General features: G+C 53.9%; 1 protein-coding gene across 1 annotated transcript; it reads right to left on the reverse strand.

The window, feature by feature from the left end:
- On the reverse strand, positions 1929 to 23808 carry EMX1 (empty spiracles homeobox 1). The gene is made up of 3 exons (XM_021087381.1): positions 18705 to 23808; positions 12641 to 12825; positions 1929 to 2495 (listed from the first exon to the last, which is right to left on the reverse strand). Exons 1-3 carry the CDS (start codon positions 19216 to 19218, stop codon positions 2328 to 2330), a joined length of 867 nt encoding a protein of 288 aa, XP_020943040.1. The 5' UTR covers positions 19219 to 23808; the 3' UTR covers positions 1929 to 2327.

The following is a 25860-nucleotide window of genomic DNA, read 5'->3' on the forward strand; positions in this document are numbered from 1 at the left end:
GACAGTTTACCCATCCTCTGCTCAGCCCCCTGCTGGTGCCCAAGAGATGCCTTTTCTTCTTACCTTCACCCCACATGGGTGTACACGCTCCCCAGAGGTTATCCCACCCATCTGGCAGGGAGAGTCCAGAGGTTCAAGGTAGGACTTTGGAGATGTGAGGGAAGCGTTTTCCTGGTTGATTGGCGGGAGGCAGGGCTGGGTGTGGAGGGGGATGGAACACAGCCCTTTGGTTTCTAGCATTGACGGGACCCCAGAGAGACACGGAGAGTCCCAGCAGCAGGACCTTCTGTGCTTGGACCCCTGCATGTGCCCCCAGGTAACCAGGCTTGGCCTCTGCCATCTTGCCAACGACTTCAGTATCGATCAACCCTCAGGACATTCCAGGCGCCAAGAATAGGACAAGGAAAGGCACTGGGCAGGCAAAACCCACGGCTCCCTGGGGGACGGGGTCGACATGGGCGAGACTGAAGCAGAGGGCAGCAGGAGCGAAGCAGGAGAGCCCAAAGGTGGGAAAGAAGGGAGCAAAGGGGGGGCTTCGGAAGGGGGTGACATGGTCCCATTGGAGCTCGAGGAAGAGAACCCTCACAGGGGTTTGCAGCATGGAGGTCCGCCTTTGCAGTGGGCCTCACCCTCGATATCCGCACACACCTCATTATGCCGCCCACCCCTTCCGTCCCCTCCCAAACCCCGGGATCCATGTACACTGCTTCCCAAGGTAGGAGAAACCTTGGCTGTCTGCGAAGGTGGGCAGTCCTGGCGGACAGCAGGTGGGGTGATGCGTCAGCTGTGAACATGTCAGGTTGGAGGGGCTGGGGGCGTGGAGTGCAGCCGATAGCTGCCTTGGGGGTCTGCAGTTCAGCAGAGGTCTGCTGGAGGCATCGGCCAGAACCAAAGAGAAGTCCTGGAAGCGGATGTGAAGGGCCTGGGCCGGGGGCCGGGGCACAGTAAGGGACATAGGAAGAGCCTGTTCTGGCCCCGGGCGGGGACAGAGGCAACAGGACAGGGATAAGACTAGAAAGACTCAGGAAGAGGTGTCCGAGGTACTGGAGTGAAGGCGGCAGGGATGGGGGAGTCTAGGAGGGAGTGGCCAGAAGATGGGGAGCAGTGAAGTCAGATGAGGGGCCGTTGAGTTTGGCCATAAGGGGGTGGCGGTAACCATGGTTATTGTCATCACAGTCAGCATCAGCCCAGGGGTGGCGCAGAGACAAAGGGCACGGGGGCGGGGGTGGGGGTTGAGGAGCACAGAAACGATGAAGAGAAATAAAGAGGCAGGTGTGGACGTCATAAGGGAAAGGGTGTTAGGAATACAGTCTTGTTTCTTAGGCTGAAGGGAAATGGTATGTGACAAGCAGGAAAGACAAGTGGACAAACTGCAAGCAGCTGAACTGATGAGCGGGCCCTGAGCCTCAAGCCCTGTCTCTGAAGCTCTCACCTGCCCCGGGGCGGGGGTGGGGTGCTCTCAGGGTCAGGTGAGCATCCCAGCTCTTGGGGCAGGACTGCCAGCCTTTGCGAATGGTGCCCCTGCCCCTCAGCCCCCAATGCTCCCCGAGTCCTTTGGTTTTTCCCCAGCTGGAGAAGCCACCAGAGCTCTAAGCATGGGGACGTATGGATGCTCTCTCCTCCCCGACCCATCTGGACCTGATTCCCACTGCTCAGTAAGTTTGGAAAGATTTGAGCACGGCTTCCCTCAGGACACAGGGCAGTCCCTCTCTGTATCTAACTTCCGTTTCTCTTGCTGTGGAGGTGGAGCTGAGACCAGGGTCAACCACCAACAGAGGAGAAGAGTTAATGGATTGACTCTCCAAAGCCCCACCCCAGGCTCCCAGGCCCTCAACAAGCTCGCTTTGCCAGCCCCCCTGGCCCTCAGAGCCAGACAGCAGCCACCACCACAGGCTCACGGGCGCTGGGGTTGGGGCTGGATGTCCATGTCATTAAGAGAGAGACCTTTATTATTCCCATAGGGAAGGGAGACACAAGGGGATCACTAAGAACTACAGCCGGTGCCTGGAAAATAAATTAAAACAGAAATGCATTGAAACAAAAAGGAGATAAGAGAAATGGAGAGTGGCTGGGAGACTGCAGTGGCCGGCAGCCTGGTCAGGCAGACAGGCTCTCCAAGGAGAAGCTAGAGCAGTCCCGGGCCTCAGCCAGCCCATTTCTTGTCCCTCTGTCGGTGGTGGCCCCAGGGTCCAAGCCCTCTGGGGCCATGACCTGAGGCGTCCACGCAGCCCGGCCAAGGAGTGGCCAGAGTCCTGCTGGGCCCCCCGAGGGGGGACCTGGCCAGCAGCGAGCAGCACTCCGCCCTCGTGGGTTCATGGCTGCCCACCCTAGTCATTGGAGGTGACGTCGATGTCCTCCCCGTTGGCCTGCTTCGTGGCGATGCGCCACCGGTTGATGTGGTGGGAGCCCTTCTTCTTCTGCTCCGACTCAGGCCCCTCCTCCTCCAGCTTCTGCCGCTTGTATTTTGTCCTCCGGTTCTGGAACCACACCTTCACCTGGGCCGGGGAGGGAGGGGCACAGGTGAGAAACACCCAGGAGGCCCCCAGAGCAGCCACCAGGGCCTCGGCACTCCGGCTGAGCTGGGAACCGAGCCCAGGGTCCTCTCCTCTGGCGGGTGCCACCTGATGGGTCTGGAGGACCGCCCTTCCAGAGGCAGGTGAGGGGGGCCAGGGAGGGGGCACAGCGGGCCAGAGAGAGGCCATTTTCCTGTCTCTCTCAACAGAAGGAAGGGCGGGGTCATGGAGCTGCCAAGCATCCTGGTTCCCCAGACACCTGGGTTTCTGCCCATTTTCTTTTCTTTTCTTTTTTCTTTTTTAGTCTTTTCGCCTTTTCTTGAGCCGCTCCTGAGGCATGTGGAGGTTCCCAGGCTAGGGGTCTAATTGGAGCTGTAGCCACTGGCCTACACCACAGCCACAGCAACGCCAGATCCGAGCCTCGTCTGCAACCCACACCACAGCTCACGGCAACACTGGATCCTTAACCCACTGAGCAAGGCCAGGGATCGAACCTGCAACCTCATGGTTCCTAGTCAGATTTGTTAACCACTGCACCATGACAGGAACTCCTCTGCCCATTTTCAGAGAAGGGATTAATAACTGCTCCTTCACAGAGTTGATGTGAAGAGTAAAAGGGGCAACATAGGAAAAACCATCACCTGGGTCTTGATGGGATCCCTGATGGCCTGGAGTGGGCCCCACGCCCTGGGCCACCCTGGGCCCTTTGTGGCACAAAGAGGTAGAGCTGCATCACCAAGAGGTGGTGTCCACACCCAGAGCAGTGCCCAGGAGAGCCAGCACTCCTTTGGTCACCAACCCTGCCATTCAAGCCTCTAACTTCTCATGCCACCTAGGGCATTCTGTTTTGCCAGAGGACCCTGTCTTAGCAACCTCAGGTGGGATCCCTGCCTTCCCACATAGGAGGCAGAGCTGGGTGGGTGGGGAGTTCTGGCCAGCTCCTCAGGATAGTCTGAAACTCACCAAAAGGAGGCCTCACCCTCCTTAAACATAGGGAAGTCTGCAGCCCCAGCCGGGGCAGCGCTTGGGCTTTCTGCCCCCACAGCACTGGTCCCTACAGCCAATCAGATAGAGGAACAGGTCACATAAGGGATGGTCAGAAGAAATCCCAGGGGACAGAAGTGAGCTCCTCTTTAAACACAGACAGTCACTTACTTCTGCATGAGGCTGTGAGAGCCCTGACAAGCGGAGGGGTCAAACAGACCAGACGACCATCCTTTGTGACGGGGAGGCAGCGGGGGTCGGGAAGGCAGGGGCAGGTCTGTGATGCTAAGGTCATCTCTTCCCAGAAGGCTCCCCAGATTTAGTCCCATCTCTCATCATCCATCCCTTCTCCCTGTCCCTCCAGCATGCGCTCCGTGTCCAGGACACAGACAGCCCTTAACATCCTCTTGCACATAATCTGGGAGGATCATGCTGATTCCTAACTAGTCTGAGTTCTTGAGGACTCTGCAAGAAGCCTTGGTCAAGTTCTCCTGACTGCAGACCTTGATGCAATGCAGACTTGCGGAACTAGGCCAGACCAGATCACCCTCCCGGGTGGCAGGAGGGGCCCGGGTGCTGATCCTCTGCTACATTCCCTCCCCTCTCTGGACTCAAGTCCCTCATCCACAGGAGGGATGCTTTCTGGGGCCCTTGCAGCTCCAGGGCACCTTCTGGGCTTTTGTTCCAGAGGGTCCCTGGGGAAGGTGATGGGCGCAGGCCAGGGCGATGAGGCACGGATGGTTTCCCGGGAATGAGCATCTTTGAAGAGCAAATAGAGGCTGCCGGCTACAGTCGCAGTGACCCATGGTGCCCACGAGTGCTGAGTGCTAAGTCATGTAGCCAAATGACAGCACCTTAGCTTTGGTCGTAGCAGTGACTACAGAGGGAGAGCCTTGAATCCTGGGTGGGGCTAAGGGCAATCCCCAGAAACACCACCCCGTTCTGCCCCTGCTCCCTGAGAATGGGTGGAAAGCACTGGCCTTCGCCAAAAAGCCAGGCAGTGGCCGCCAAAGCGGGCCTCACCCTTCCTAGACACTCCCTCTGGCCCCTCCATGGAGCCCACCCCACCGGGGGGCTCCCCCTAACAGCAGCCCTTTCCAGGGTTTCCATGGCACCACCTGCCCTACCCATCGATTTTCAAGCATGAGGATTGGTGTGAGGGCAGCTGATGCTCAGAGCTACGCTGAGCAGCCAGCCAGGCACAGGAAGAGATGAGAAACCCAGCCCTGGTGGATGGAGGGAGGGGAGGCCTTCTGCCCTGATTTCCTGGGCAGGTTCAAACCCATTGCCTGCATGGCCCACCTCAGACACGCAGGGAGGACAGTAGATGCTCTAGGTGCGGGGCTTCTGGATTCCATGCCCACCTTCCCCTGGCATGGCTGGCTGGGTCCTGGGTGGTTCTCAGCACAACCAATTGGCAGCCATCCTGGCCCCTGCCCCCCGCCCTGAAGTCCACAGTGACTGTGCCAGCCCGTAGGCGGGTGAGCTCGCCCAGCCTCCTGTGCAAGGCATGTATGTATGTGACTCAGCCTGGATGCAGGGCTGGGGCGGTATTCCTGAGAGCCCGGGTGGGCTGGCTGAGGGCTATGCATGGCCAGCCCTGGGCAATACCAGGGACAAAGGGCTCCTTTCTGCACCTTCTCCCTGCCCCTCCCCTTGCCACATACTCCCCAGTCTCTTTCCAGAAAGGAGATGCGCCTCTAGAGGGATGGACCCAGGCTGCTACCCATGCCCAGCATCACTGACCCAAAGAAGGAAAGCTTCAGTGGTGGAACTTCAGGCACAGGCTATGTTCTCATGCCAGGGAAAGCTTCCTGGCACACCCACATGAAACACGATTCTGAATATTCTCGCCCTGAAAGCTACTAGGGTCAAGGAGGCAGCTCTCTAGAAACAGGGATGAAAACTCTCTCCTCAGGCAGCCTGGCTATCTTCCGGAGAACAGCCTTGGGCTGAGTGTCCAGATGCTGTTTACAAAGACTGTAATAACAAGGGGATGCTTGTGACTTAGAAATATCAGGGAGGATGGCAGGATGCACTATTCGGGCACAGTGTGATCACAACCACAGAAAAACAAAGCCTATGCATGGGGAAAAAAAGACTAGAAGGAAATGTACCCCAAGTATGGATAACTTTTTCTATCTTCTTTCCACTTTCTGACTTTTCTTTAATGCACTACTGATAACAATTAATAGTAATTTTTTTTTTTTTGGTCTTTCTGCCTTTTCTAGGGCTGCTCCCGCGGCATATGTAGGTTCCCAGGCTAGGGGTCGAATGGGAGCTGTAGCCACCGGCCTACACCACAGCCACAGCAATGCCAGATCCGAGCCGCGTCTGCGACCTACACCACAGCTCATGGCAATGCTGGATTCTTAACCCACTGAGCAAGGCTAGGGATCGAACCCTCCACCTCATGGTTCCTCATCAGATTCATTAGCCACTGAGCCACGATGGGAACTCCAATTAATAGTAATTTTTTTATTTGGAAAAAGAAAAGGAACTGAGTGTAGTAAAAGGTAAGAATGACACCCATGAGTTCTTGAGCCCAGCCAGGCAACTCTGGGGTCACCCCAGAACCCCCTCTCTAGAGAATGGAGGATCTAGAAAGGAACCAGATCATGTGCTTATGCTGCACCTGCCACGCTCTGACACCTTTCTTTAAGCCCCAAGGCACACGTGGGATGCTGGCTGGTGGCAGGGGTCTCACCCATATCTGAGTCCTCTGGGTTTGAGGAGAGGGTCCTTGTGGTCTCCCAAGTCCCCACCTCACTCAGTGTCACTCAGTTTTTCTGATAAGCAAGATCCTTCCAAGATTGTCCACTTTTGTCTGAGTCACACCATCTGGAATACTCTTGCTTGGCCTTTGACACACTGTCCCTCCTGTGTCCCTAGACTAGAAGTGCCCCATTGCCCCTCTGTACTTCCTTAGTGCTTTTCTCTGTCTTGGTAACAGCGACCCCAGCAATGCGTGAATTTATTTGCTCAGACCTCGCTTCCTCATCAGACGATGGGAACCTGAGGAACGAAAGCAGTGTATTAACCCGCTTTGGTGCCCCAGTGGGCATGTTCCAGGTGTGCTCAGCAAGCAGGGTAGAGGTGAAGTGACCTAGCTCTATGCTCTAGGAAAGGGGTGCTTGGGTCAACCTTGGAAAACAGGAGAAAATCAAGAGCAGAGGGAATGTAGTCTAATTGGAAAATGGGTTTGGAAAGTGTTAACCACTGGAGAGATGGGATCCTTTTTCTGGCCTCGTTCAGCAGGTGCTTCCACAAGAGGGTCTCTTCTTAATTCTTCATGCTGTGGATTGGAATAACTACCTTTTTTTTTTTTTTTTGGCTTTTATAGGGCTGCACCCGCGGCACATGGAGGTTCCTAGGTTAGGGGTCCAATCGGAACTGTAGCTGTCAGCCTACACCACAGCCACAGCACCACAGATCCAAGCCGCATCTTTAACCTACACCACAGCTCACGGCAACGCCGGATCCTTAACCCACTGAGTGACACCAGGGAGGGAACCCACGTCCTCAGGAATGCTATCCAGGTTCTCTAACCGCTGAGCCATCATGGGAACTTCTGGACTAACGACTCCTGAGGGGGAAGGTGGAGAGGAAGATCCATGGCTGAGGGGACAAGGGTCACCTTGAGTGAGGGAAGATAAAGAAAGTGACACTGCTGTGGATGAATGAATGGATGAATGAATGCAGCGACGGTGCATCCGTGGATTGATCATTGTGCACAGTAATGAATGGAGATATGCTGAGTGAATGGACACATGAAGGTACAGGCAAACTACAGCTCCAGCCACTGGTTCAGAATTTACCTGCGAATGAACCAGGTCTGGATCCCTTCTTTTCAACCGCTCCCCAGTCTGAGCCCATCCCAAATGGAGGAGTCAGTGGCTGCTGGTCCCTGCATACTTTCAGGTGAATACCTGTTCCCTCCTCAAGGAGTTCATCAGATACCTCTATCAAGGGATGTTTGAGTCTTGTAACTCAGATGCGAGAAGTTCCTCCTTATGCCCCGCTGTTATGTCTTCTGCTTTAGGAAGCCTGTGTTCACTTGTTCTGTCATCCTCAGACACAGAGAATGGCCCCAGGCTGGACAGCAGCTTGGAGACATCCGTCATGCCATTTCTCAGCCTGCTCTCCTCCCTGCCCTCTCCCCTGGGGACCCATTTCCTAACATCTGACCATGCGAACTGCCCTTACTCTCAAGGGCAAGCCCGAGGCCAGGCTAAGCTAGACCCTCACCAAACTGAGGGCAGCTCTGACTCCCCATCAACCAGAGCCCTAATTCTCCTTAAGCCTTCCTGTCGCCTCCTCTCTCAGACCACCCCGGATGCTCGCCCTCACCTTCAGGGAGACATCACAGGATGTGCCTGCCTCCTCAGGACCACACTCTCAGGGAACCACTCTGGTCTCCCCTATCTCCCCTGCCTTTTCCCAACTTCAGAGGTACAGAAGTTCTTGGAGAAGAGCCTAGACTTCCCGAAGGGATGAGGCTATCTTGCGACATGCAGTGAGCTAGTAACAAAGGTCTCTTGACTTTTCCCTAAAATTCAAGTTCCTCAGCAATCTCCCTCTCATCTGTTCCTCAAAAGGCAGAATACTGCAGGCAGGAAGTCTTCTTACGATGCCCCCAGCCCCACAGGCAGGTGACCACATACTCCTGTCTCCCAAGACTTCCCACCTTGCTCTCTGGCCCCAAGATGATGACCAGACTCAACAGCTCCCGCTCGTCTTAATCTCAAACCTTCCTCTTCCTTCCCACCTATTCGAACCCTACGCATCCTGCCAAGCCTTCCATGTCTGCGGTCTCCCAGGCACCTCCCAACCCTGAAGCTCTCCCCTGTCCCCCTCAGTCCACAGCTGTGGCTGCTGTGGGACTCCAGTCACTCATTCCTTGCACACCCCACAAGCATGTGCACTTGGCATTTAGGCTCCAGAACTGAATGAGGAATCTCCGAGGCCAAGGACCACATTTCTGCACTCTTTTGCCTCATAAACTCAGTCACAGATGGTCAAGAAACACCTCCTGAACTATTCAGAACAGCTGGAAACACAAATAATTGATCAGCCTGGAGCAACCAAATGCTTCTGTCACTCCCCCTAAAACCAATGTGCTCCTCCGCCCACATGCAATGATCCCTCCATGTCATGTGCCCACGTGACAGAATGTGACTTTTGGGCATCAGTCACACTAAGCCCACCTCTGCCCGCCTGTGGGTGCACACCTATTACATACACCCATTGCACACGCGTGCACACACATTCTCACACTCAAGGCTCTGATCTGACCCAGGCCCAAGTCTGCCTCACCAGCCACCAGGACTGAAGCTTGGATGGGTTCCACCCTGGTCAGACTCCTGGGCTGCATGGCATCCATGAGGAGCAAATAATTAGAGCCTAAGGGGAGAACTGGCCCTGGCCCAGGGTCCCTTCCTCCACTTCCTGGATTAGCTCACAGCCATCCCAGCACAAATACTCCACTCCCAACCAAACTACAGCTCTATCCCAACAAAGAAGCCCAAGTTGTCCACCCCCAACACTCTATCCTAGAGTCTGGGGCACACAGATACCCTTGAACTCTGAATTAAGACCCCCACACTGATCTGCTTACCCCTCCTGAAAGTTTTATCCATAAACTGTAAATAAAACTTGATCATCTAGATCAACAATCAGCTATGAAAGTGCAAGGGAGTGACGGAAGGAAAGGGGCAGAAAGGGAGCAGTGACAGCAGAGAGTAAGGGAAATGATAAAGTTAACAAATGGACAGGTATACAATCTAGAGAAATTTGCCCATTCATTCAGTACCTGTCTATGGAGCTTCTAGTCCTTGCTGGTCCCTGAACTGGGCCCTGGGGCACAGCAAGAAATAGGAAGGCTTGGCCTCCGCCTCCCAGAGCTGAGATGCTCAGGCATATTGCTCATCAAGATCACCCAGAAACCTATTTGCAAAAACTTTCCTGGGTCCCAATCTGGAACTCTTAAGAGAATCTCCCAAGCAGGGCTTAGAATTTGTATTTTAAGATTTCTTTTGAGACATGGGTTCAACCAATGCACAGACTGACATTTGGACATGGCAGATTATTAAACAACAGCAAAGTCCTACACATATGATGACATAGGGGTGATATGCTGTGAGGTCTGAGCACCTGGAGGAGGGATGGATTATACAGAAATACAGAGAAGTAGAGTATAGATGGGCCAGAAGCTCAGGGCTGGAAAGAACCCCAGAGTTCATGTCATTCAATCTTACAGATACAGCAACTGAGACCCATAAATTGATAACCATTACAGACAGACACAGGCATATACTAGCTGTCAACTGCTAAAGATCAACAGAGACAGAAGTTTGAGATGGACGGTAGACATACAGAAGAGAAAATGAGTAGATGATAAAGAGATAATCAACAGTTGGGAGAATAGGAGTTATTGTTAAGAAGATAGAATTAATAGGAAATAGGAAATATAAATTAACCAGCTTTGGGGAGGCAATGTAATGAGAGCAGACAGGAAAGAAGTACCTTGGTAGATATAAAATAGCTATCTGCAAGGGACAGATTAGAGAGCTCTGAGAGACAAATATAGATATTGACAGTAGAAATAGATGGCAGGGGGTTGATAGGAGTGACTGATGCTTGACAAATAGCTGATAGCTAGAAATGACAGGTAAGCTTGCCTGGCAAATACTGAGAGGTGGATAGATGATTAGTTAATTATCTAGCCTAGGTCCAAATGATAGTTATAAGAGGGACAGAAAGACAGTTCTGCTGATGGAAGACTGTACAAAGAGTCAGGAAGCCCAGGTTTGGATCTCATTATAACACTAAAGTGACATATTTCTTTAAACAAAGGGAAGGGAAGCACTGGGGATGAGAATGAATATTATTCGAGTTCATATTAAGCGCCTTTAATCCCTAAGCCACTTATTTTCTGGATGATGAAACCAGAACTCAGAGAGGTTGAGTAACTGGCCCAAGGTCCCACAGTCAGTTAGCAGGGAGGCAGATACTAAAATGCCACCTGCCTGCCTGGGGAGCTCTGCCCGGTTCATTTCTCCATCTTAAAGGCCTTACCTGGAAAGACAGGTGAGGTGGTATAATCTCTATAAGAAGATTTCTCAGGCTCAAACCTCCCATGGGTCTATTATTTTTCTGTTTGTTTCATATGTTTAAACCAGCTCATTTATAGATAGAACAAGATTAGCCATGAGTTTTGAGAGTTTGTGAAGTTGGATATTTTCTCTCTGGTTTTGTTTGGAATATATGGGTAGGCATCTTATAATAAAAATGGAAGAAACAATCATTATGTTTGCTAACTGGCATTGTTAGGAGCAAATATTGACAGGCACATAAGTTCAGTTGAAAGAAAGTCAATTAAAAATGCTCTCACTGAGCTAAAAAACTGCAAGTTTAAAAACAATGACATTATCTCAACAAGTGTTAATCTGTGGGCGGTGGGCTTATAAGCGGTTTTGTTGTCTTACACTTCTGCAATTAAAATTTAATAACTATTACTTTGTAAATGAAGTTAACTATAAACACCATTCTTAAATTGACATCTTGTTTTAAACAACAATTTAAAATAAACAAAGAACAAAACAGTTTGCCAAGAGGGAAATGGGGGTATTGTTTTACCAACTTGACTTTTAAAAAATACATCCTTCTTTAAAACGTTTTTAAAATTAATTCCGTTGTTTTGTAAGCATTATCTCTGCAGTAGAACAGCCCAGCTAGCAAATCTGGAAAAGCCCAGGGTCCAGCAATGGAGACTGGAGCAAGGCACTGATGAAATAGGGCATCAGATAGACAGGGATGGAGCGGAAAGGGGGGGGGGCAGGGAGCTGGGGACATAGTCTGGGTTCGATTCCCCACCAAGACTTCTATCTAGCCTCACTGCTATCAGGGAGATACCAGGCTGTACCCTGACTCCACCCCAACCCTGCACCCAATCATTGGCTTTGTCACTGTCCCGGCTAGGATGGAGGATGGTACTGTAAATAGGGCGAGGGGAGCAGAAGATGAAATGCTGGCCACAGGGGACGAGTTGCCGAGCCACTCAGGCGACCCCTCTCTTTGCAGATCTGGAAGCTGTCAGGGAGGAAGTGAGTCAAGGTCTCCCAAAGCCCATCCAGAAACCAAAATCTGCCTTCAGGGCAGCAGCCAGCCACACCAGCGCATTGGCCTCCGGCTGGACCAAGAGCTTAGCGGTGCTTCCCAGACAGCATTTATTTATGACAAAGTCTTTGCTTAACAATAAACCCAAACTGTCTCCCTATAACTCCCATCTAGTTCTGTACATATTTTTTCTTAATCATCAATTACAAAAATAACTACGTGGTGATTGTAATTTCACCCAGTTCAAACCCCTTCAATGCCATTGGAGTTTATTTCCGCCGCAACTCAACAGCCCTGCAAGTGATTGAAAACAGGCCCTGAGTGCCAGAATCTACTTTCCCACCATTCCCAGCCCCCCCCCCCATGCCCGCTGATACCCGCGCACACAACCACAGTTGAGAGCCTTGCCAGGCGGCCTGCGCAGAGATCAGAGCCTCCCTCGCACCCACAACAGGGCTGCGCGCTCTCTGGCTAATCCCTCTGCTTCCGATGTTAAACCTGAGGACCCTAGGGCTTGCTCTCCACAGCACAGCCGATGGTGGGCAGTGGAGCCCTGCGCCCGCTTCGCCTCTGCGCACAGCAGCTAAGCCAGGGCGGAACAGGCCTGGGCACCCCGCATATCCCTGAGCGCCCCCAGAACAGTGGCGAGGCAAGGGCTGCAGTAACCGCAGAACTGAGATGGCACCAGAGGGCCCCGATGGGCTCAGAGTGACCGCGGCCTGGGCGCTTCGCGCTGCGCTGGCTCCCGAGGCCGCCCGCGGCCTCTTACTAACTGGCACCTGCTGCGGGCGGTGGGAGCTGGGTCGGGATAAAATTTGATCCCAACCTTCTGGTGAGCCCTTAACGGCTTAATAAAAGTCCTGTGGCCTCGGCGGGGCTGAACGCAGTCGCAGGGAAGACAGGCGTGGCACGGAGAACTGCCGGGGTGGCGGGAGAAGCTGGGGAGGGCTGGGGGCGAGGCCGGCCCCTCCCGCACCCGCCCGCCCCGCCTGCACCTGGCCCCCGGACGGAGCGCGGATCATTACCTGCGTCTCGGAAAGGCTGAGGCTGCCGGCCAGCTGCTTCCGCTCGGCGCCCACCACGTAGTGGTTCTTCTCGAAGGCACGCTCCAGTCGCAGCAGCTGCGAGGGCGAGAAGGCCGTGCGGATCCGCTTGGGCTTGCGCGCGAAGGGGCCGTGCAGAAGCAGCCCGTCCTGGGGCACGTCGCTCGCTGCGGCCGCGCCGCCGACGGCAACACACGCAGATACAGACAGAGAGAAGGGCGCCGTGAGCCGCAGCCGGCTGCCCGGCCGCCCGCGGGGGTCGGCCAAGCCCAGCCCTCGCGCCGCGCTCGCACGCGCCCCGGAGCGCTCCGCTGCCCTCGACACACACACCCCCACTTGTCCCCTCCCCTTTCGTCTCCTCTCCCTGAACTCCACTGCCCTCCCCAACACCTCCCGGATGAGAGCCATCGGATTGGGGGCCGCGCGGAATCGCAGCGGTGCGGATCACTGTTGGGCCAGGAGGTGGGCCCAGGCCGGGGGAGGCGCCAACTGGCTCAAATCCACAGGGCCTGGAGCAGCCGAAGAGGCCGAGGGGTGGGAAGCTCGCTTGGTGCTTGCCCCGTCTTATCTCCCTCAAAGTGGACCAAAAGTGGACAAGGGGCTGGGTGTGGGGACGGTGGGAAGAGGAACAGCCAGGCTGCTAGGCATCCCTATCCCAAACCCAGATTCAGGAACTAGAGGGGATGCTCGAGGAACTCTCTGTTCATACTGTTTCAACCAGCCTTGCAACTAAATGCTCAGGCTACTAGCCTGCAGAAAATTCCTGCCAATCAGGTGGGTCTCCACCTTGTAAGCAGTTAGGATCGGCCAGGGGCTTAGTTAACATCCAGGCAGCACCTGGAGGTCTAAAGTCAGGTTTCTTCTTCCCCCTTCTCCCCCTCTCCCCTCCTCCCCAGGCCTTCAGATAAAATTCTCTTCCTGCAGGAGATGCACTGCTCTGTGGTGGGAAAAGGCCCTGCTTCATCCCTGATTAGTTCCATGCTGAAGAAACGTGTATAAATATCGAGATGTCATCTTTCTCTCTAATATATATAGATATAGACATATTGGTTTCTGCATGGGCGTGTGTAAATATATGCTCCAGCCTCCCTACTGTCTTTTTCTCCTATCTACCACACAGGATTTTCAAAGAGTGTACCTGTCCCTTGGCCTTCATGGGGACTTAGCTCCTACAAGCAGGGGGAGGGGCTGACGTTGGGCTGGATGAGGCTGGGGTGATGGGGTCAGGAATTACAAAAGCTGAAACAATCTTCCACCCACAGCTCCTGTCTCAGTGAGCCCCCTACCAGGCCCTCACACAACCTCTGGCTTGGTTGCACTGGCTAACAGTCTGGACATCAACCCTTGGATTCTTAGGCAATGGCACATAGCAGTACCCTTGACCCACCAACAATGCAGAGCATTAGATGAAATGTTTTGACAGAGTTAGCTGTTGGGATTGACTGATCCAATTACTTTCTTCAGGAACAGCCACTGGTTTGACTCAATTTGATTTGTTGTGTGGTTCTTAAGACAATTGTTTGGATAATTCTGATGTGATCTCCCATCTCTGGAAATATCTCTGTGAGTGAAGCAAGGCCCCGTCATTGAGAAGCTGTTGCTGAAACTCTCCAGGTAACTGTTTCTGTCCCTCTGCTGGTGGAAACTGCCAGACATTACTTTCTCCAAGTCCGTGGGCTTTGGACATCTACACAGGCAAACTTTATTGCTGAGGTTTTCTGTGGCCCAGGTGTTTTCTAGGAATGAAGGACCTGTGCCTGGGGGTGGGGATGGGGAGTCTCCGGAGAGGGAGAAGTCACCAACTTCCTGTTGCCTTCTCCATTTCAAGTGGCTGGATTTGTGTTGTTACAAAAACGGAGTGAGATCATATCATGGGGGGATGGGGGGGTGACACCCTGCCCAGTGGGGCCTTCAAAGTGGGGGCAGACCCAGGACTCTCAGGCCTGCCATTAAGAAGTTTAGCTTGTGGTGGCAGAGGGGAGAGATGATCAGGCGAGGTGGTCTGGCAAGAGGAGTAAGAGGGAGAGAAAGGAGGAGAATGATTCAGGTAGGAATAAGACGGATTAAAGCCTCAAGAAGGGGCCACTATGATAGGGCAGAGGAAGGCGGGGAAAGTGGGTGGGAAGCAAACACTTCTTATTGATAGTAACATGATTTGCTTCAAAAAACAACCTCACTCTGAGCTCAAGTCAAAAACCAATGGGACAAATGAGCTGAAGAGGGAGAAAGCACACCCCTGGGATCGCAGGGTTTGGCCTCAGCAGCTTGACTGGCCCAGGCTGGTCCAGAAATGAGGTGGCAGAGTGGAGAGGCCCCAGAATTGTGCATGAATGGGTTGCAGAGGTGTGAAGGGCAGTGTGCAGTGCTGCCTGGCTCAGCGTGTGTGATCTGATGGCTGTTTTGTAATTCCATGGTGTGTGTTGGTGACTTTGTGGTACGGTTCTCTCTCTGTGTTTGTCTTTATAAACCCAAAGCAGAGGGTGGAAGCAACAAGATCCTCTGTCCTGACATACACATGCCCCTTTACCTCAAGCCTGGCTATTTTAGGGGAATGCTAGGTTGCTTGGGGTCTCCTTCAACTGGGGAGAGAATGGCCCTAGTTCATTGTCACATCCTGAAGGGACAGATAGCACATATTTTGCAGTTTACGTGTGCATGTGCAGAAACACAGGAATCCTTCTCACCCAACCAAGAAGAAGTGGAGGCCAGGAAAAATTATTCAAGATGCTGATTAGTGATAACATTTGATTTCAAAAGAAGCAGGGCTTTTCCCTATAAGGAAGAATATGTTTAGTACAAAACTCACCTTCCTGATAAACTAATCAATAGCTACAGCTTTCTGTAAGAACCAAGGTAGTGCCTAGGTGCCTATGTGCCTGGGCGGCTCTCATTCTGACCTATGGGAAAGGGGCCTCAGCCATCCCTACCAAGGCTTCAGTTTCCCTTACTTGAACCAGAAAGGCAAAACAAGCTTGGGGCTGAGGTGCGGTGTGGCCTGCTTCCATGCAATAATTCTGGGCTGTGAAGAGTGGGCTGTCAGTTTTATACAAGCACAGGTGGAAAGTGGGCTAGGGAAGTCTAACCTGGAGCTAGTAACTGAACCCCACCCCACCCCATCTTCCTCCAGCCTTTCTCTGCGGCCCCCGTAAGGCAACGGCAACGGAGGTTCCCAGGACGAAGGCATCACGAGGTGGGAGGTAGGGATTCCAAGGCCCGGGGCTCAAGCTGCAGTCCTTCCAGGAGAAGCTGTGGCAGGTTGGGGGCTTGGGCCGGATGGCAGGGCGGAGGGGCCTGAGGCTACGAGAGAGAGAGGCACGCCCGGCAGCGGAGATAACCTCTTTCCCCCCTCCTCCTGCTGGAACAAAGGCGCCCTTTGAAGCACCGGCCCATTACCCAGAGGGCCTAGTCTCCCACGGCCCCCTCCCGACGCTGCTCCCCAGCCTGGAAAGTTCCTGCAGTCCAAGGGAAATAGTACCGAAGTGCGGCTATCTCCCCCTCTCTGCCAGCCCCTCCCCTCCATGCCTCGAAAGCTGTCCCCGGCTTCGGGGTCCGGCCGCCTGTCCTGACCATCCCGCGCTGGCATTTCCTCTCCCACCGCCTTGCTCGGCGGAGAAGCCGCTTCCCTGCGCGCCGGGAACGCGTGCTGGAGAGCGCTGCGCACAGAGCGCAGACGTGTTCCTTTTCGTTCGTGTAGGGTTTCGCTTCTTACACTAAAACGGGGCTGAAAAGAGCAGCGCAGAGACCCGGTTCTCTAGAAAACGCGGCGCCGGAGGGCCTGAGATGGCTCGGCTTGCAGCCCCGCGGGACCGCAGGACGCAAGGGCGCCGGGGTCGCAGGGGTCTGGCCCGACGATGGCTGCTCCGAAGCCAAAACGTCTTAGGGTTCAAAAAGCCCTTCAGTGCCCAACGGATTTCGGTGTTCAAAAATGCGGCCACATTTGGCTCCATCTCCGCGTCCAGACACAGTTCTTGGGAGGAAAATGCAACCATTTCTGCAACTCGACAACGTGCCGCCGGGACTGATGGGCTCAGGAAGCGGCGGCAATTTCCGAGAGGGTTTTGCGGAGGATTTATTCGGTCTCGCCTGACGTGGGATTCTCGGAACCGGAGGTGGATCTCTCTCGAGGCGCCCTCGACCCTTGGCGCTCTCGGCCCTCGCACCCCAAGCCCACGCGGGCGAGGCCAGAGGCGGGAAAGGTGGTGCGGAGGCCGTGGGGAGTAGGGTCCAAAGCCGAGGGCGTCGCCGGGGAGGCCATCTCCGGGTGAGCCAAGACCACAAGGGGTCAAGACCGGCTCTGCTTTCTCCTCTTAGCCCCTGATCCTCTACTAGCCTTCTAATCGCCTGTCCTTCAGCTGCCCCGGGCCCTTAGGTTCACAAACAGCCGCGACCCTCAAACTGGCCCGCGGTCTCCAGGTTTAGAGACCGAGGCCTGGGACCCACACCAGAGAGGACTGAGGTGGTTTGCTCAATTTTAAATAAAACTTCATTTTATCAGTAAACATTGGTTTTAATTGACAGGTTTCTTGCCCATAGCAACTGACACCATGGGCATTTTTTTTCCCGATGATTTGGGCAAATCTTTCAAATCCCCAGGGCAGGCTCTTTCTCGAGTAATTACATTATCTTATTTAGTGGGATCTGCTGGGTCAGTGTCTATTGGCCAAATGGGACTGAGAAAATTGTCTGATAAATCGGGACGGGGAAAGCAGCTTTAGGTGAAACAGTTAAGCAACTACAGCTAAAGCTTCAAGGGATCATTTTTCTTCTGATAGCTAGATAATTGTACCAAATATCCAGTTTATTTTGACTGTGTAGACCCAGTTTACCATCACAGTAACTCCAGAAGCTGAAGCTCTAGCCATCTCCTTTTCATTTGTTTCGCTAAAAGCCAGGTTACCTAGCTCTGAGTCATGGAACCTCATAAGACTGAGGTGTGGTCTACCTAGCAAAATAAAACCGGAAACTAAATCAATCGCTTCTCAAATTAAGGCCACTCCAAAAAAAAAAAAAAAAAGAAAGAAAGAAAAAGAAAAAAAGCAGGAAAGAAAAGAAAGAGAGAAGGAAGAAAGGAAAAAAAAAAAAAAAACTCCCAACAAATTCAAAGAAGACGACGAACTCAAACTAAAGGAACTCTTTCCTTCGGGAAAGTCAGATCATTGAAACCTGTGTGTGTTTGTGTACGTGTGTGAGAGAGAGGGAGAGAGGGAGAGGAAGAGAGAGGGAGAGAGAGAGCGCGAGCAGTGGGTGGGGGGGATCTTCTTTAGCAAACCCATCGCCCAGTGCAGACCTGGGGGCTCAGACTGCCTACGACCTTAAAAGCCCTCTGCCCCCGCCCCCTGCCTGGGAGGACTGCAGTCGGTTCCCCAGCGGCCGGGTGGGTTCCTAGAGTCGGCGAGCGGCGGAGGAAGCCGGTTTGCTACTGCAAACCTTCCCCACCCTGGGTCCGAAAGGCACGTGTGACTTGGAGAAGTCGGGCCGAGATTGCTGAGAAACATCCCAAGACAGCGGAGCACTCAACAGTGAACATTAACTCTCCAGTCTGCCCTCCCCTCTGCCCCTTCTTCCCACAGACCCAGGGCGCGCAGGTGGACTTTCCCCTGCCTCGACGCCCCAGCGAAGGCGGATCCCTGGGAGTTGGCTAGTGGAAGTGCGAACGAACGAAGTATGGTCCCGAGTCCAGCTGGGTCGGAAGGAGGGCGGTGGACTCTGCGTTCTCTGGGATGGGACTGGCCCAGCCGGGAGAGATGAAAGCAGGCCGCGGGGAGGACGAGGAGAGGCTCCAAGGATGCATCCGGACTTGGCGTCTCGACAGGCATCGTTCCTGGGAAAGCCTGGAGGTCCACCTCGTCCTCTGAGAGGGAACCCCGACCGAAGAAGCCCGGATGGATCTGGGGCTACTCTTCCCGGCTTAGGCATCGGCCTCTGCGGACCCGCAGCCTTCTCAGCAACAACTTCTGAAAAGCCCCGTACGCCCCCGAGCCTCCCCCGCTCCACCGCAGCGCGGGCGCTGGCGGACCACCTAAGCGGACACAACGTGGGCACTCACCCTGAAAGCGGTGGCCGAAGAACCGATTCCGCAGCACCCAGGGGTAGAAGTGCAGAGGGTCCCGGTGCTGGGCGCCGAAGAAGGAGTGCGGGGGCTGCAGCGGGGAGGCGCCCAGCTGGTGCGCCGGGTGCACAGTCAGCGCGGGGTGGTTCATGGCCTCGGGGAACACGAGCTCGGGCCCGCTGTAAAGCGAGCGGCCCGCGCCCGCGGCGGCGGGGAAGCCGCTCACGAAGGCCGCTTCGGCCGCGCTGGGGTGAGGGTAATTGAGCGCCGTGGGCCGGAGCGGCTCTTCCGAGGCAGCAGCCGCCAGGGGATGGGAGCCCGCTCCCGCGCCGCCAGTGCCCCCGCCGGTGCCGCCGTCCTTGGCCACCAAAGATTCGATGGTAAAGCCGCGCTTGGCTGTGGGCTGGAACATGGTCGCAGCCGCCAGAGCCGAGCGAGGCAGCCTGGCTCTGGGGAGCGCTCCGCGTCCAGGCGCCGCCGCCGTGCGGGGTGTGCACCCAGCCAGGCACATGCACACACACCAGCACCCCTCACCTCCCCCGCCCGCCCGCCCGCGCTCAGCCCCTGCCCACGAGCCAGGCGAGGAGCGGCGAGGGGCGTGCAAGCCAGCAAACGCGGAAACGGGCCACCGCGCGCAGCTAGGCGCGCCGGCCTCTGCCGCCGAACGGGCAGCTCCCGGCGCTCGCTCTGGAGCGGGCTGGGTGCGATGCTGAGAGCTGCCTCAACGGCCTGGGGGCTGAGCCCGGCCCCCTCCCTCTCGAGTCCAGCCAGGACCGACCCCCGCCCCCGGTCCTCCCGGCACCGTCCAGCCCGGCCTCGGCCACCGCGCTCCGAAGCGAGAGTTAGCGGGCACCTGCCCGGCGCTCGCCCATTGGCCGCCGCTCACCTGCCCCAAGGTGGGGGGCGGGGCGGGGCGGGGCGAGGGACCGCGGGTGGGGAAAGGAGCCAGCAGTCGGAGGCAAAAACCGGACTGGAGCTTGTGCGGGGCGATCTAGGCCTCCTACCCATCTCGCGTCTTCTCGCATCTCCGCCCTTCAGCGGAGTCTGGCGGCCGTCTCAACAGTGTCAACCCACGCGGGAGCCGAAGGAGGAGTCCGAGGACCCTGGGTCTCGGGGAAAACTCCAAACCCACTCCCCAGTGTGTAAATCAGTTGAACCCTCTCCAATTCGTCCCAGGATGCCGCTTCAGCTCTCAGATAACTTGGATCCGAGTGGAATGTAGGTGTTTGGGGTCCAACAAATAGGTTCTCCCGAGAACCAGCTCCCTGCTCCTTCAGCAACCCTCAGGATCACCCACCATCCGTCTCCTGGGCCGCAGTCTGAAGCCGCGGCCTGGTTCGTGAGGTTTCGTATTTTCTGGGTGTTTGGGGGGACAGCTCCGGGAAGGGGACGCGCAGTATTTTTCACAAGGGTCCAGGCCGGGGACAGAGCTAGAGGAGCTGGCGGAGCGGTCACCCTGCAGTCCACAAGCTGCAATACTCGGGGCTCGGAAGCCCCTCCTAGGCCCTGTCAAGGGCACCGCGCCCGGCTGACTGGTACCGGGACAGGTCGATCTGCTTTCTTCGTCTCCTCTGGTCCTGGGGCTCAGGTGCAGGTGGGTCCAGCAAGGCTTGGGCCTTGGCGGCATTATCTTAAATTGGAGGTGGCCGTGAGATCTGAGTCCTTGTCCAAAACATATCGGCTATCCCGGGATCTTAGCGGCTGCCTGGCCTCCCTCGACCTTCGCCTTCCCGCGGCGACCACGGAGCAGCGGAGCACTACTCCAGCCACTTTCCATTTCGTACACTGATTCCCCGGGGTGAGAGGGCAGTTGGGAAGGAAAACTAATGTTCTTCAAACTTTCAACTGGGCCTTTTCAGGCCGCTGGAAACACTGCGTCCAGGTCTAGGAGGGCGCTGGCCGGTGATGAGGGGCTGGGACCGGAAACCTGCCAGTGCGCTGCGAGAAGGGGACCGAAGGGCGATCACTTCCTGGCCTCTGCCGGGGTAGGAGCGGCTTGGCCGTGGCCCGGTGAGCGGATCCGAACTGGACCTCACGGCGCCCCGAGGCCAAGGGGGTCTTCGTGTAGCCTGACTACAACACTCCAGGCCGGATCTTGGGAGTGGCCCGCCTGAGCGCCCGGAGCCTCGGTCCCGGAGAGCGCTCCGGGCGCCCTTGTTGCCACAAAGCGGGTTAAAGTCTATTTTCCACTCGACTGCTCCGAAAAGCCCCCGCGCGTCGTAGCCGTTCCGGCCCCCTTGGGCGAGGTGGAGAGGGGACAGAGAGGGGGTTGGGGGGAGACTGCCGCACCCTGCAGCCGTTCGCTTCCTGGACACACCAGGGCCGAGCACCTCCAAGGCGCCCCAGAAACGCCTGAGGAAGGATTCGTTACCGAATCCATGCGAGCGCCTGTGTCTCTTTTGCTGGCCTCTCTGGATCTTCCTGGCTCACTGTGCTGGTCTCTCCCTCTCTCCCGCTTCTGTCTCAGGCAGTCTGTCACTACCCCGCTTTCCTGTTTCCCTACCCGCACCGCCCTCCACCCTTTCCTCTATTTCCTCCCCCTTCTCCCTTTGCCCCATCCTCAGTCCTAGCTAAAGGAAAGCGGCTCCAAGCTGAGTGGGGACAAGGACCTACCAGGCCCTATCACTAGGGTGGCGAGGGTGCTGAACTGGGCAAAGACATAGAACGAGATTTTCGTCCTATATGAAAGGAGACAACGGGGATTTTGTGGGAGCAATGTCCCCGCAAGAGCGCGGGTTTAGTTGGATAAGCATTGCCTGGGCCTGTGCTCTGGGGCACAGACCAAGTGTTGGGCCTGCGACAGAGAAGACAGGAGCCAGATCAAGATGAACTCGGCCCCAGGGCTTTGTGCCCCTTGCCAGAGGTGAACCTCACCTGTCCAGTTGCAGGCCCCCCATCCTCTACCCCACTGCTATCCTGGACGTTGGGCAGATAGAGGAGCTAGGAATCTTCTGGGCCCTTCCTAGACATTTCTATACTGGCCACATCCACTTTCATTTGTATGGCTCTCCGTATATAAATCGATTGACCTTTATAATAACACCTTCCCTTGTGGTGCTTTCCAAGTACTCTGACATCCAGTTGTCTGTAATGAACCCCACTTACAGATGAAGAAACAGAAATGCACAGGACCAGTGACTTGAGTCTGGTCATGGTCTGGGGTGAGGTAGCACAGGTCAGTGGTCCTGACCTGGCTCAGGTGCCCCCACTCCTCCCCCACTGCACATCAGACTTGCATCAGACTCTCACCCGGTTGGTGATGGGGTACCTGGGTGCCCTGGGTAATGGGAGTTCTACCTTCATTCCCCCCCTTCCCCTCTCCCAGTGCTCCTTTCTCTCATTTTCCTTTCTGGTAATTTCCTAATTTCCCTCTTTCCCTTCCCTCTCTCTGCAGATATTTATCCCTTACTGGTTTCCTCTATTTCTGCTTTCCCTGTTGCAGGTTAAGAGAAGAATTTGTCACACTCAGGAGGTCTCTAAGTCTACCACCGTGATCTGGATCCAGCATAAATGCCCCCACCACACCCCAGGCTTTTCTTGGGCCCTCTCCCCTGTTCAGTCCCTGCCAAGCTCTAAGACCTCTCCCCAAGACCTCTGACTGGGCACACTCCTCTCCTCATCGTGGACAGCTGCCCACATTAACCAAAACCTGTGGCCCCTCCCCCACCTCCATTCCCCAGCCCTTCCTGTCCACCCTTCTGGCCTCCCTCTCAGGCTGCTGAGTTCTGCTGGAGCTCCCTACAGTCTTACCTTTCATTTGGCAGCTGCCAGAGGCCCAGTCCCTTCCCTGGGTCCCCATCTCCCCAAACCCAGCGTTTCTGCAGAGGGGTCAGATGGATGCTTACTCAGAGGATGAGATCCAGACCATCCAGCCTGGCTCTCCCCCCTCCCCCCCACATCAACTTTTCTCCTCCCTCCCTCCATCTCTGGAATAACCTGGGCTCAAATCCTGCCTCATCCATCTACTAATAGAGAGACCTGGGGCCGACAATCTTGCCTGAGCTTGCACCTTGGTGAAATGGAAAGCATTATATGGGACCTCTGCGAGGACCGAGTAAGTCTGTGGTGCACAGGACCAATGCCTGACTCCAGAGAGGCACTCCATGCTCTTGGCCATGCGGGAAACTCGGGAATCATCCCTAAATCCTCATTTTCACTCGTCCTCCTCATCCAACCAACCACCAGGTCTGGTAGTCAAGCACTTTTCAAGCCTATATCCTCTCCCTTTTTACTTCTTTGCTGGCCCACTTCCTTCTTCCCAACTCAGTTCAGCTCCTCCAGCCTCCCCACTCTCACCACTCTGTCATAGCATTTACCCGCTGGGTAGAGGTGTCTTTGCGTCTGGCTACCACCCTCACCCCAGCCCCACCCCAAGCTGGGAAGCTGCGGTGAGCATCCTGACCCCTAGCACAGGCCAAGCAATGTTTATCCAGCAGAGCACCTGCTCTTGAGAGATTGGTCCAAAACATCCCCAGCCATCTCCCTTTTACCTTCCATCTCCCTCTTTCCTCTTCCGCCTACTTTATCTTCATGTCTCTATGTCCTCCTCTTTCCCTTACTCGGGAACCTGTTCTTCATCACCAAACTTCTTGAATAACTTTCAGTCTCTTCCTGGCTCCCTCATTTCCCCTTGACTCAATAAGCCTTTGCCCCCTGGCGTCCACCCCATCACATTAGGAAAATGGCTTGCAAAAGCGCCAACAGTTTATTATGGTGTTATTACAATAGTAACAGGTGCTTATGGAGACAATAATAAGCACATTGACATTGTGGCGCTATCCCGAGATCGAATGAGTTATAATTCCCACCCAATGGGCTTAGAGCAGTGCCTCACATACAGTAAGCACTTGGTAAATGTTAGCTATTATTTTACAGAATTGAGCTATTATTTTATAGAGTTGAGCTTTCCAATATGGAAGCCATGTGGCTGTTGGGTGCTTGAAATGTGGATGGTCTGAGCTGAGATATTCTGTAAATGTAAAATACCAGATTTGGAAGGCTGAGTGTTTTTTTTTTTTAATGTAAAATATCATTAATATTTTCTGTGTTGATTACACATTATGATACTAATATTTGGGATGTTTGGAGGTTAAATAAAATATATTAAGATTATTTCTATCACATTCTTTTTACTTTTTTGGCAAGAAACAGATTTATTAGGATAGGATGCCTATAAGAGGTGCAAATGGACAGGAAAGGAAGCTCTTCCTCTTTTTACTTTCATTTATTTATTTATTTATTTATTTATTTTTGTCTTTTTAGGGCCACACCTGCAGCATATGGAAGTTCCTGGGCTAGGGGTCAATTTGGAGCTAGAGCTGCTGGGCTATGCCACAGCCACAGCAATGCCAGATCCAAGCCTCATCTGTAACCTACACCACAGTTCATGGCAATGCTGGATCCTTAACCCGCTGAGCAAGGCCAGGAATTGAACCTGCGTCCTCATGGATACTAGTCAGGTTCATTATTGTTGAGCCACGACGGGAACTCCCTCTTTTTACCTTTTAAATGTAGCTACTATAACATTTACAATCATTTATGTGTCTCACATTACATTTCTATTGGACATAGTTGCTATAGAAAATACAAGTAATTCAAAACAGAGAAGGAGGGTGAATAGGTGCTGGGGAGGTGAAAAGAGAGGTCTTGTAAGTGCCAAATCTTCTCACTAAGAAACGGCCCCTGGGAATTGCTCCTTCATGGGCTGCCCTTCCTCCTCCTAACAGAAGGTGTAACCTTCCAGTTTTTTCTCTCTGTATGTGTCTCCCTTAAAAGGGAGAGGGTGGTGTCATACTGTAAACAGTTTTGTAAGCTGCTTCTTTATATTTATAACCATCACAAGCATTTTCATATCCATTAAATATTCTCTATTGTTGGGCATTTGTGCTGTTTACACATTTTCAATATTTTTAAAACGATGTATTGGGAGCTCCCATCGTGGCTCAGTGGTAATGAACCCAACCAGTAACGATGAGGATGCGGCTTCGATCCCTGGCCTCACCTCATTCAGTGGGTTAAGGATCCAGATGTGGTGTACGTTGCAGATGCCCTTCCAATCCAGCAATGCTGTGGCTGTGATGCAGGCTGGCAGCTGCAGCTCCTATTGGATCCCTAACCTGGGAATCTCCACATGCCACAAGGTCATACATAAAAAGAAAAAAAATTTTTTTGGCCACAGCCACAGCATGCAGAGGTTCCCAGGCCAGGGATGGAACTGGAGCCACAGCAGTAAACAGATCCATGGCAGTGAGAGAGCTGAGTCCTTAACCATTAGGCCACCAGGGAACTCCAGAGTTTCCCTATTTAAAACAAAATTTTGACCAAGAGCTCCATACCTCTATCTTACCACAAGTCCATGAGTATTACTTTTTAATATAAATTTCTAAATATGTAATGTCCAGATATGCAATATTTTAATTTTTTTGATCCACACTGCCAATTTGGCTCTGGAAATGTTGTACACATTTATTCTCCTAAGAGAGAATTTAAGGGCTTCTCTTCATCCTCTGCAATGCTCATTAGGACTCCTTATTTCCAAATCCCAATCTTTCTTATTTTTTTTGCTTTTTAGGGCCACGCCCACAGCATATGGAGGTTCCCAGGCTAGGGGTCGAATTGGAGGTTCCAACCTACGCCACAGACACAGCAACATGGGATCAAAGCCGAATCTGCACAACCTACACCACAGCGATGCCAGATCCTTAACCCACTGAGCGAGGCCAGGGATCGAAGCCACAACCTCATGATTCCTAGTCGGATGAATTAACCACTGAGCCACGACAGGAACTCTTCCAACCAATCTTTCTAATAATTTTCTAAGATTCCCTTCAGCATTTGACTATCTTCAACTCCCTTTTGTTTTGGTAAGTCTCTTCCCTTCATTTCCCTTACAAGGTACTTGCCCAGATCTGCAGCCTCTGGGAATTGCTCCTTCATAGGCTTGCCTTCCTTCTCCTAACTGTGGGCATCTACTAGGCATCCTTGTCTATTTCAGCCTTCTTATCTGTGTCTGTCTAACGTCATTTACTGCCACAGCTTCAACACCAATACCTGAGGCAGACCCCTTATAGGCTTGTAACACCAACTCCTTAGTTTGCCCAGATCTAGCCACTAATTTTTTGAATGTTTAAAAAGATGCCTTCCCACAGGCTCC

This window comes from Sus scrofa, chromosome 3, assembly GCF_000003025.6.
Source record: "Sus scrofa isolate TJ Tabasco breed Duroc chromosome 3, Sscrofa11.1, whole genome shotgun sequence".
NCBI lineage: Eukaryota > Metazoa > Chordata > Mammalia > Artiodactyla > Suidae > Sus > Sus scrofa.